This window comes from Rhipicephalus microplus, chromosome 10 (assembly GCF_043290135.1).
Source record: "Rhipicephalus microplus isolate Deutch F79 chromosome 10, USDA_Rmic, whole genome shotgun sequence".
Classification (NCBI taxonomy): domain Eukaryota; kingdom Metazoa; phylum Arthropoda; class Arachnida; order Ixodida; family Ixodidae; genus Rhipicephalus; species Rhipicephalus microplus.
In genome coordinates this window covers 14,725,404-14,737,939 of record NC_134709.1, presented here as the reverse complement: position 1 = coordinate 14,737,939, position 12,536 = coordinate 14,725,404, and the positions used below count along the sequence as shown (strand labels likewise).

Here is a 12,536-nt window from a genome sequence, read left to right as displayed (position 1 = left end):
TCCCACTATCCCACTAGCTTCCTTGCGAAGCTGTGTGTGTGTGTGTGTGTGTGTGTGTGTGTGTGTGTGTGTGTGTGTGTGTGTGTGTGTGTGTGTGTGTGTGTGTGTGTGTGTGTGTGTGTGTGTGTGCGTGCGTGCATGCGTGCGTGCTCTGTTTTGCCGCCTAGATTGGAAACTGGCTAATACCCAAGAGGGGGATTTACCGCACCGTCGCTAGCAAAGGAAAATGATTAAAATGAATGAAGTAAAGCAGCACAAAACGGTAAGTAACAACAAGAAGAAAAAGAGAAAAAGAAACACGCTGTAATTAAGAAAACGAAAGTAGTAAAACAAATCAAAATAAATAGGTGAAAGACAGGAATAACTGGTTTGGGCTGATGAAGACAACGAAAAAGGTATTGATGAACTACTATAGGTTTATAAAAGAGAGCTCATGTGGCTGCATAAGCTTTTTTTCTCCCTTAACATATGCTATGAATGGGCTGCTTTATTTCGCGATGGCCTCCTGTGTCGAAGCTACAGATCGAGGTGTTCGTTTCCACAGACGGAAGTTCTAAAATTTTATCTTTCACTGGCAAACCACTTAGCTACCGGGGAGGGAGGGATAGGGCGCTGAGGTGTTGAAGAATCGGGACCCTCACAAATCGTATAACAAACTGACAAAAGCTTTTTTTTTAGCTGGTTCAAAGACAATACGCTCCACCACGCAGAGAATTGAGCATACTTCGGGCTCTGACACTCGGGCTACTTCTGGTTTGAGCGTGCCCTAACTCCGCGCTGTTGCACAAGATATATCCCGAAATACAGCCAACTAGTGCGTGTTCCTTAGGCGTGGATATGGCCAACTTAGAACCCATGGTTGCCCAGGTGGTGCCTCGCGTTACGCTGTGGCGAAGTCACCACTCCGTCCCAATGGGAGGCTGCTATTACTAGCTCCGGACTCGAACAACAGTTTTGGGCAGTCCGTCGGGTCCGCGACCCAGCAGAGAGACTTCGCCTTCCTGTTCCGACGTGGAAACGACCCGCAACCGGCTAAAGCGTGTTCCGAAGGACCCAATAAAGTTCTTCTATCTATCGACGCCGTGGATTCATCGGGTAGTTGAACTCGTCGCTATTTTTTTCATTTCATCGTCTTTAGGGGGCATCGTCCGACCTAGTGTAAAACATTGAGTGACGATTATAATATCCGTGCTGTAATGATTGAAAAGCCTAGTGGCCCAAGCGGTACATATATATATATACGCATGTCTTAGTGAGCCGCAACTGTGTGGTGATTGTCCCGGATGTCGTACAGTGCCCCCCCCCCCCCCCCCCTGTTCTTTTTTTTTCTTCTTTAATTTTTAACGCACATTCTGTTCCTTCACTGACAAGGAGCCATTGCATATAATGAATATCGATGGCGGCGCCTCAATCACTGGCTCTTTCATTCCTCCCGACGCCACCAGCACGCACTCGAAGCGCTTAAGCTCTCCCCATTAACTTGTCTTAAACTTCAAAGAGAAACGAGCCGCCAGCGGACTACACGGAAAGGTGAAATATAAGAACGGCGGCACACTGCCCACTTGGGGAAGAGTGGGTGCGGGGGAGGTATTGTTGACAATGATGACAATGCTCATCTACCTCTGCCCTACTCTGTTGAGATGCTGCCCCTTTCTAATTACGCCGTCTCGGTCTTGCTTCTTCTCCTAGATTTTCTATATTTTATTTAATGTTTCTCCTCCCGTTTCGCTGTTTCTTCTTCTTTTTTCTCTCTCTCTTCTTTTTTTTCTTTTTTTTTACTCTTCTTTTGACCCCTTCCCTCCTGTCTCGACAGGCTATAAGAAGACACGGAACATGTGTAAATATTATTATGCCTTGAAAAAGACGGGGTTCCCGTCGAAACGTCGGCACAATAAACAGTTATGTGAAAGCGCATCTACATATATATATATATATATATATATATATATATATATATATATATATATATATATATATATATATGGAGGGAGGGCCGCTGTGATAGCTCAGTGGTTAGAGCATCGAACGCGTAATTCGAAGGTCGTAGGTTCGATTCCTGCTCACAGTTGGTAATTTTTTCATCCACTTTTCTTTCTTCTTTCTTCCTATTTACATTCCATTGGTTCTAATAACTTCCCCTGTACATTCCTTGGCATTACTGTCTGTTATATCTCATTATTATTGTGTTAAAACACGGAAAAACGAGCCCCTAGGTATACACTTCTTTCCCATATATATATATATATATATATATATATATATATATATATATATATATATGTGTGTGTGTGTGTGTGTGTGTGTGTGTGTGCGTGTAGGAAACAAGTGTACACTTAAGGGCTCGTTTTTTCGCGTTTTACACAATAATAATGAGATCTAACAGACAATAAGGCCAAGCAAGGTATATGGGGAAGTTATTAGGCCAATTGTAATGTAAATGAGAAGAAAGAAAAGTGGATGAAAAGATAACTTGCCGTGGGCAGGATCCGAACCTGCGACCTTCGAATAACGCGTTCGATGCTTGGAATAATGCGTTCGATATATATATATATATATATATATATATATATATATATATATATATATATATATATATATATATATATATATATATATATATATATATACCATACTCGGATCAACTGAAACAGCAAGGTGAGAGAAAGAAAGAGAAGAAAAATTTCGTTTCTATTTTAGCTGTGGTCAAGGGAGGCGGGGGCAGTAGCGTGTGCATTGGGCGCCGCAAAGGGAAGAAGCCTTTATTTTAATAAAGCCGAGTTTTGTTTCATAAAAGCCGGCTACTTGTGTCATTCTCCAGCCTCCAGCCGCCCATGGTCGTAGTGAAAAGAAAAAAAAAAAAAGTCTAGTATGTTTTCCTGTCCTTAACTGAGAGGGGCAAAAGTTTTCGCTTTGCACGTCTGGGCTAGACTGCACCTGCGCGCGCTTCTTTCCAGGTCAAGTCTAGCCCGGCCGTGTGCTTTGCAAATGAGTTATACTGTTTCCTGCAAGGTGGCGGTACCGTTATCAAAGAGATAGATAGATGAGAAACGCCCATTTGTAGCATGAAGCCTTTATGCCTAGTTCACACTGAAACATCCGCTTTCTACAGCGGCCGGAATTCCTCTGCCACCGAAACGCAGCTTCGTTCGCACTGGACGCGCCCAACGCCGCCGAATATGCTACCACGGGGCGAACGCGGGATGGATGCGCTGTCACCCGTTTGTTGTCGCAGCTCGCAAACGCCTCTACGCTATCCGCGGTGGTGTATACTTCAACGATTTTCGTACACAGGAAGCAAGAAAAGACAGTACTGCCTACTTTTCTGGCAAGTGGCTGTCTTGTAATGCACGAAGAGCAGAAAAACCACCGACGCCAGCGGCGTTGGTGGGTTCGTTTTGCTCTGCCAGACCGCAACAAGCTCGGTCACGCCAACAGCAAGCTCGGTCACCTCTTTCACGAAATACGGACGCGAAGTAGGCACAGAGTAGCTTAAACTCCCGTTGGTTTCAACATACGGTTACGTGCACTGCGGAATAACAAGTGAGTAGGGCTTGGCCGCCATTTTTCGAAATTCCTTGACTAGCGCTCCTATTGGTCCGCGGTGACCGGTTCGGCGGCAGACGCCGCAAAAATCGGTCCGAGAGCGATCGGCGCGGAGAGGGCCCTTTCGGCGAATCTCGCCGCCGCCGAATCGGATTCCGAGCACTTTCGGCGGCCGGAATGCTCATTGTGAACGTGGCCTTAGAGTGGCCCTGAAACACTTTTTCAAGTAACAATGAAATGAACTCTCTGGAAGAGCTTATTGCCTCCCGAACTAAACGGCGCGAAAATTTGAAAAATTGGCCAAGTGCGAGTGGAGTTACGAAAATTCGTCGCATGCTGCGAATGCATTCTCTCTTTTCTTGTCACGACGACAGCGCTAGAAGCTAAGCAGCTAGGGATGGCAGGGCCACAGAAAAACGTCAGGCACGCCTCGTAACCTTGAGCAATTTTTTTTTCTTCGAATGCGCGGCTTTTTCAGTGTGATCGTGCGCGCACGTGTGGGAAAGTCATGGCCCCCCGTGGCAATCTCTGTAATGACCAAGCGCGTCATGTTATAATCAGCCAATGGCTGATGAATGGGCGTACTACGATTGATTTTTGGGCTTATTGCACGATTTGCCCATGTGACGCATTTCCGCACGGTCCACATCAAGAATTATTTTCGGATAGGAAACGGGACTGGAATGTCGCCAAACATAACTTTCTAAGCCTACAGCATGACCACGTACTCGCAATCAGCCACTCAGAAATATAGACTTTGGGAACCAATGTGGCAAAAGAAAAATTGCGGCTTTGACGTCATCTGAACTTGTTTTCTTGACCGCAGTGTGGTGACGTGAGAAAAATAGGGGGTCCTCTCGCGGTTACCTCCGAGGGTGTCTATAGCGCTATGAAGTCGGTCGCTCACGCGAATTTTAAAATTAATTTAAAATAACTTCCAAGCTATATTCGCTGTTGATATCTTGCAGACGATATACGAATGTTCACGAGAATCGACCCCGCTGGCTATCCCGGCCCCGAAATTTTGTGTCAGTACCCCTTTATTAACATCATCAAGACGCTCGTAGAACTGCAGCAACAGCACTTGGGTAAAAAATCACAATGAAGGCACTCGTATAACAAGGTAAGGAGGACTTCTCTCTGGCGCGAGCGAGCGGTACAAATGACTTATGTGGTTTTGCCATGTCGTTTTGCCATATATGTTGTTTTGCCAGCGTTACGCCAACCGACGATGACAGCGTACGACAACCTTGCCCCCCCCCCCCTAGTGTTCTCAGCACTAAAAATACATACTGATTTCGTAGAATTAAATCTTTCTTAGACCAATAAAGTGCGGTCCTGGCCCGGGGATCGAATCCAGGACCTTCAATTTCTTTGTCGAACGAATTCACATGATTTCCTTGTGGTTTCTTGCTACGAGCAGTTGCTTGTCAATGACCTCTTTCATGTTTTTCTCTCTTTAATGCACGCGTCATTTTATGCAGTTAGCACAGCGGCGTGACAGGGTTGTTGTGTGGCTTACTATGGTCAAAGTTTTTCTCCTTTTTTTTTTAATTGCATGGGGATGATAAGGTCTTGCATTTATGAGGCCATATGTGCCAAACCCTGTGATTGCTCTCTCCGAAATATAATAGCCTCGTGACCTGCGATAAAAATGTCGCGAACAAGTGGCCTAGCTCTGACATGCTTCAGAAACAAAGAGATCCGGAGCCGCGAGACTTGGCTTGGTTCATCGTGCGAAGGTCTCGCAACTTTTTGTTTATTACGGAACGCCCCAACAATGCCCTTGTCGTGTAAGGCGTTTCTCATATACGAAAGAAAAAGAAACTATTCACGTCTACGTGAAGTGTAGCGAGGCAGAAACACTAACAATATACATAAACTGTGTGCGACCCCAACTATTGTGGTCTGTTTTTTTTTATAGGGCCTAACACGAGACGCCCTTGCTTTTAAAAAGAAAACTTGTTCCCATCATTTTGTCGTTTTGTTAGCCGTTACAAACGAGTGATATACTGCAGGAGGTCTGAGAGTAAGTCGTTAGCAAATCATCTGGAAGAATTCTTCTCGGAATACACACTTCTTCTTCAAGACGACTGCTAGATACGCATAGAAAAAAATGAGTGATTTCATTCTACATAGTTACGCAACTCTGTCTGGAAAACGTGCAATGATATCTAAACGCGGGTACTTCCTCGAGTTCTGAAACCCTTTTAGAATGGCTCTGAGCTCCGTGTTTGTGCACGTAACTCAGTGGCCACGGACAAAAAACACGCCGATTGAATGGAAGCAGCGAATGTGGCCACAACACTGGACCCTAGCCTTGATGTTCTGGTTGTCTTACGGTTTTGTGCTTCCATCTGTAGGCGAAAGATCTCTCGTGGTTGACCACGAAAACATGCGGTTCCTCAAGGATGGCAAGCCTTTTCAGTTTGTGGCCGGAGCCATGCACTACTTCCGCATACCACGCGCTTACTGGAAGGACAGGCTTCGCAAAGCACGCATGGCCGGTATCAACGCCGTGGACTTTTACGTCGAATGGAGCAGCCACGAACCAGAGCCGCAGGAGTACAACTTCGCCGGCATGTACGACGTCATCGCGTTTCTTAACGAGGTCAAGAACGAGGGCCTGCTGGCCGTCCTGAGACCTGGACCTTACATCTGCGCAGAGAGGGACAATGGAGGCTTTCCATACTGGCTGTTGAGACTGCATCCCAAGATGATGTACCGTAGCATGGACGTCAACTACCTGAACATAACTGACAGGTGGCTCGACAAGCTGCTTCCAATGCTGGTGCCGTACTTGTACAAGAACGGCGGTCCCATCTTCGCTGTTCAGGTGGAGAACGAGTTCGGACACTACAAGCACTGTGACCCTAACTACATGGACCACGTGCTCTCTAACCTGGAAAGGCACTTCCACCAGGATGTCATCTACTTCCGCAACGACTTTCCGGAGGAGTACTACTACACGTGCGACAAGGTTCGCGACATTTTGGTCGCCGGCAACTTCGACTACACCCAGGAAATCAAAAAGATGTTCGCTGTCATGGACTGGGGGCAGGTCAGTCCCTGCCCGCGGTTTGTCGCTGAGTATTACACTGGTTGGATGGATCACTGGACTTTCGATCGTCCCAACAGGAGCAGCCTCGTGTTGGTTGACCGTTTCAAGGACCTTATGAAGATGGGGGCCTCCGTGACTCTCTACATGTTTCACGGAGGCACCAACTTCGGCTTTAAGTCGGCCATCAGCATGGATACTCCCATAGTGACCAGTTATGATTACGGTGCCCCCATCGCCGAAGACGGCTCATTGACGCCCATGTACTATAAGCTCAGGGATGTCATCAAGGAGTTCCTCCCGCTACCCAGTGGTGAGCCTCCGGGACCCGCGAAGAAACTCAACTTTGGGTCTGTCAAGTTGAATCACTACAAGGGGATTCGAGACGTGTTGAACCACTTCAGTGATAAGAACTGGCTCAACCGAAAGCACTCCAAATATCCGATGACGTTCGAAGAAGTTGGACAGGACTACGGATTTGTGATGTACACAGCACATGTGAATGTGGATGCGAACGGCAAAGGAAAACTCAAGTTGCACGGACTCCGTGACAGAGCCCACGTTTTTGTGGGAAACACGAGGTACATCTTCTACAGCTTCAAGCCGGTAGTTGCTCAGCCCAAAACGGAGGGCGAGATATCGGTAAAGAAAGGTGATAAACTTGTTATTCTTGTGGAGAACATGGGAAGAGATCAAGTTGGTAACCGTAACCATGACCGCAAGGTTAGTAGACAAGCTGTCCGTGTGACAGCTTCACAGTGGCATGCATGATGTGTAAGTTCTGATAAGATTACCATGTCCAAACCTGACTTGGAATGCACTCGTAGGTTTGTCTGTCGTTGTGTTTCAGGTTTTGTTTCTGAAAAAAAAAAGCTCGTTTTGAATCTAAAAGGGTAAAGGTGAGGAAGTGGGATCCCTGAGCTTTTGTTGAACGTCGTCTCGCCACAAATCAGCAGCAGGCCGTATGGATCCAAACTGAGCTTAGAGAGTGGAGCCCCTGCAGGAGCAAGTCTACTCCCATCATTTTCATGTGGGCTGAAGCTTAATACTTTGCGGCCCCCATAGGCATTAGCAGCCAGGTTTCCCCTTATTGTTATTAAACTCCATAATCTAGAAAGTTCAATCGTCTAAGCATCATCTCGCGTTACGCATGATCATTAGCGTAGTCAGACGTTTTTTTTTCGTAGGTTGGGAAAGAGGGGCAGGAGTATTGTTTTTTGAGAATGTTTTTGCGTGTATTCATGCATGGATGTATATACGCGCATGCCAAAATTGAAACATATTAGGAGAGTGGTCGCTTGAACGCCGCCTACCGCCCCCTGACCACATCAAAACGTATTATACTTAATAGTGGTCTCGACGTCCTGTGGGCCGTTTTAAGGTGTATCTTCTAAGCTTGACGCGAATTCTGGTGTACCAATTTCTAGATAGAACTGAATTTTCAATTAGAAATTGACATGTTGCAATTCACACCCTGATTTCGTATTGGTCGCTAGCTGCATCTTTACGGCATTGTTAAATGATTCCGTATGCTTGTCCAAGTATAACTTGAAAATGCCAGTTACAGAGGCAGCATTTACCGCGTATATATTATATAATGAAATCTGGGAATGAGAATTTTTAATCATCCACCTAGGAGAGGTGACGAAAACTGGTTAAAGTTGGCAAGGACGCTAGTACGAAGAAGTCTCTGGGGACTGCTGATGACAGCTCGACAAAAAACAAACACTGGTACTTGGAACGCTGGTCGTCAGCTGAGTAACTGTTCTTACCGCTGCTGCAAGTGTGAGGCGAGTGTAAGACAGATGCTCATTTATGCTGTCTGCATTGGCTTTCAGAAGTATCGCTAGAAGCCAGTGAGACTGCTGCGTAATTGTCACCGCTTTATGCTTACGCTTATTTTTTACGCTGCTTTCCAAAGCCTTCCTAGGTATATATACGGTCCGTATTTAAAAAATGTACAACTGCAGATGCTGTTGCAGCAGCACTACTACTGCAACTAATGGTACGAATAATATTAATAATGATAATAATGGCACTAAGTTAGAGGTGATTCGAAACCTTGACATAGATATCTGCTGCTAGTGGCACTCACACCTCGACGTTCGTGTGCACAGTAGTGTTCATTGGGTTAAATTAACGCTTCGTCGCACTACCCAAGTGGATCGCAGAGGCCGTGTAAAAACGAGTGCGCTGTTTAGATCCCAGCTACTCTCAAGACAAGCGCCTGCTCTTTGAAGGAAGTAATTAGTTTTTTTTTCTTAATAAGTACCCAATATGTCACTTAGAACGAGAATCACTGATTTCATAGCAGTTTTATATTTCAAGACACTTCTAATGAATATTGAGAAAACCTAAAGGGTGACGACCAGAAGTTCTTGGAATGTAAACAAGGGTGTCATTAGTTGGTCGTGGCTTTATTATAGATGTACAACCTAAACAAGTTCGATTCGTTTAGATGGAGGCGAAAATGTTTCAGGCCCCTGTGCTTAGATTTAAGTGCACGGTAAAGAACTCCAAGGGTTCAAAATTTTTGGAGCTCTACGATATTGCGTCTCTCATAATTATATCGCGGTTTCGGGACGTTAAACCCCAGATTATGTTATCCCTTTTAAGTCTGAATTTTAGAAACATTGAGTCCAGCCGTCTGTAGAAGCACTAAGTCCAGAAACGTTTACTTCTGAGTCTGGATTCTAACATATCTAACCATTTCTCTTCCGCCCAACAAACCAAAGGGATTGCAGAACGTCACGCTCAACGACAAGCACATAACAGAGTGGACCATGGAAGTGGTCCCACTGACCAGGAACCAGGACGTGACGCTGCTCATGTCTATCGTCAATAGCGAGGGTGACGGCAAGCTACCGGGCTTCTTCGCCGGAAGTTTCAAGCTTCCGGACAAGCAGGAGCCCTTGGACACCTTCTTCGACCCCACGGGTTGGGGCAGAGGCATCGTTTACGTGAACGGCATCAACCTGGGTCGCTACTGGCCCATGGCCGGCCCCCAGGTGCGCCTCTACCTTCCGGGTCCGTTCCTGAGAAAGCATCCCGAGGAGAACAAGCTGTTGCTTTTCGAGGTGGACCGCGTGCCGGACGACAGGACTGTCAAGCTGGTCGACCAGCCTTGGCTGAATGCCCCCGGAAATTTGCCTTCGCCTTGATTTTGTGTGGCTATGATAGGAAGCACTTTTGTCGCACGACAGGAGTCAGACATGTTAGTCGGAAGGCTTTATACCAACTTCAACCGCGTCCACTGGGAGTGATACCAAGTGCGGTACGTTCAAGCTAATGTGAAAGCATAAGCATGCATGACCGGCATGTGAAACGCAAACAGCGACAAGTGCAAGCAATGGTATAGTGGGCGCCATTTAGACATCAGCATGGACATGCGCAACAAACTGGTTCGACAGTACTGCACATGTACATGCTGACTTCCAAACGGTTCGCACTATACCATTGCTAATGATGTCCGCTGTTTGCGTTTCATTGAACATCGATAGCTCCGGCGGCTATCAAAAGAAACGCCAATATTGCGTCTGTCTTTATCTGTTTTTCAGCATGGTCCTAAGAGAAAGACTTTTGGTCTCGTTCTTGAAGATATTCCGGATGGCTATTGTTTCTTTGTTACCAGCCAGGCTACAACCGCTTGAAAATATAGGCGAACAGCAGAGTCGGCAGATGTTGTTCTGTTTGCGTGTCTTTCCGTCACAATGATACTTTTTGATTGGTGTTACACGCCGCCTGTAAAAATAAAGAATAAAAAGAGTACCTGCACCCAAACAACGTCTTGGTCATTTCTAAACAGTAATAAATGTGAACAGTTGTTTTTTTTTTCATTCATTATAATTTCTGCGTGAAAATAGGAGTACGAGTGGGGAAGCAGGCGAAAAGAGAATATAATGCGCTGACTAAATTTTGGAGGGGGGTGGGGAGGGTAAGGCACGACATCTATTACTCCCCTACCTATGGCGTGGCTCTACAGCCCAAACGACGCAGTTGGACACGGCAAAGAAGCTTAGAACTTTTATGTTCTTAAGTCGTAAAACAATAAAGGTGTTACAAAGTAAAAAAAAAATGAACGTGATAGAGTGAATGAGGCATACAGACGAAAAGGAAGGCCCGGAGTTAGGTTAACCAGTTGTTAGTATGCGGTTTTCTACACGGTACTTAGGCGGCAAAAAGGGGTCGGCAAGAGGGGGTAGAGGTACAGGGAAAAAAAACAAGAAACAAGAAAGAAAAGCGTACATGCAAAGGACGTTTTGATTACACTAATTGCATTAACTGCATCTTGTCAATCGCAAGAAGTTCTGCAGCGCTTGTACGGCCGCTTTCTGCGGCGTTGTTTCAATTCGAAATTCGTGTAGTAAGCAATTATGAAACGGTTCGAAATCTATTGAGGAGCAAACTATCAACGACGCTAGAGCTTTATTGTTCGCTAGCATGAATAAAATTTTTCGTTCATTGAAACACTCCTCAGCGCATTTGTTGCGTTGTACGATATCAGGTTAACTGGCGCAGATCTTGTTGTTGTTGTTGTTTTAACTGTTTTGCTGTGGAGAGGTTGAGGAGCCTATTGCCTCGGCTGCTCCATATCACAGAGTTCTGCAGCGAATAATAAAAAAATAATACAGAACGGTACCCAAAAATTAACAATACGGAAAAGGAAAAAAAAAACACATAATAGCACACTGAACCAGTTCAAATAACATGTCAATACACAGTTTTCTTCACGCAGTTCACACAGTCATAAACTACTTTCACGCACACCTTACTACTCTAATGCCAGTATATACATGACCACCCTTTACATAATACTCATTTCTGGCTGTCAGTCATAGGCGCTTGTCCAGTCCGGTCTCCACTAAAAAGTCTGTCAGGAAGATTATTGCCTTTTTCTGAAGATGCATCTCAGGCCATGGTCCAAGTAGTTTCTTTAGTGTGAGGGGCCGTCTGTCCAAACTTGCTAATTTGTTCCTTAATTTTTCTCTTTCTTTCGCGTATTTAATGCACTCCAAAAGAATATGGCGAACATTTTCTTCTGCATGACCACAATGGCATTCCGGTGAGTTGGATCGATGTATCTTGTGCAGGAAGCTGTTTGCGTATGCTACTTCCAATCTAAGTCGGTGGATCAATGTCTCTAGGTGTCGTGGAAGGTCTGTCGCTATGGAAAATTTTCTGTGTGGATCAACTTCATAAAGTACCGTTTCCTTTGATTTAGGGCTCTCAAACCACTTCTCCATCGAACAATGGTTAGCTCCTTGCGATATAAAATGTCGAATATCCGTCCCAGATATAGGGATTGTGCAATCCCGTCCTTCCTTCAATGCTTTCTTCGCGAGACTATCAGCATCTTCATTTCCCTTTATTCCAATGTGGCTGGGTATCCATTGGAATACGATGTTGTGACCCTGCGATGAGGCATATTCCACAGTTTCTGCGATATATTGTGGTATTTCACCATTTCTGTAAGGTGATCTCACATTTCTGATTAGCTGAAGAGCAGGTTTGCTATCAGTGCATATCACCCATTTTCGTGGATCTGGATTCTCGCAGATAAGCTTAACTGCTTCAAAGATAGCCACCAATTCTGCTGTCGTCGATGAAGATTTGTGCGATAATTTGTACATCTTCTTTTCCTGAATTTCGGGTATAAAGACCGCACAGGCTGACGCTTCTTCTGTGCATGATCCATCTGTATATATCTTCGTTTTTTCATTATGCATTACATGAAGCTGATGAAGTACCAACTGTGCCGCTACTAGAGGTGCCATGGCTGCTTTCTTCTCTATGCCGTCTATTTCACGGATAACGTTGAGAAGTGGCAACGTCCAAGGTGGTTTTGAAGGTTTCCATTGTTTAAATTCTGGTACTACTGCTTGAAATGATGATATAGTATCCTGTAGTCTCGTTGCCGTTCTTTGTGTTAGTGCAC

At 45.3% G+C, this 12,536-nt stretch overlaps 1 protein-coding gene and 1 non-coding gene across 2 annotated transcripts; both read left to right on the top strand.

Moving 5' to 3' along the window:
• Positions 1–1,995: 1,995 nt before the first annotated feature.
• Positions 1,996–2,068, top strand: TRNAT-CGU (transfer RNA threonine (anticodon CGU)). The gene has a single exon. It is a non-coding gene; the product is annotated as a tRNA-Thr (tRNA).
• A 561-nt stretch (positions 2,069–2,629) lies between these two features.
• LOC119181847 (beta-galactosidase) lies at positions 2,630–10,384 on the top strand (the record flags this gene model as incomplete). The annotated part of the gene is made up of 3 exons (XM_075876023.1): positions 2,630–2,655; positions 5,914–7,324; positions 9,337–10,384. Coding segments are annotated over 3 exons (1,863 nt in total), but the record flags the coding sequence as incomplete, so codon positions are not given.
• Positions 10,385–12,536: the final 2,152 nt, after the last annotated feature.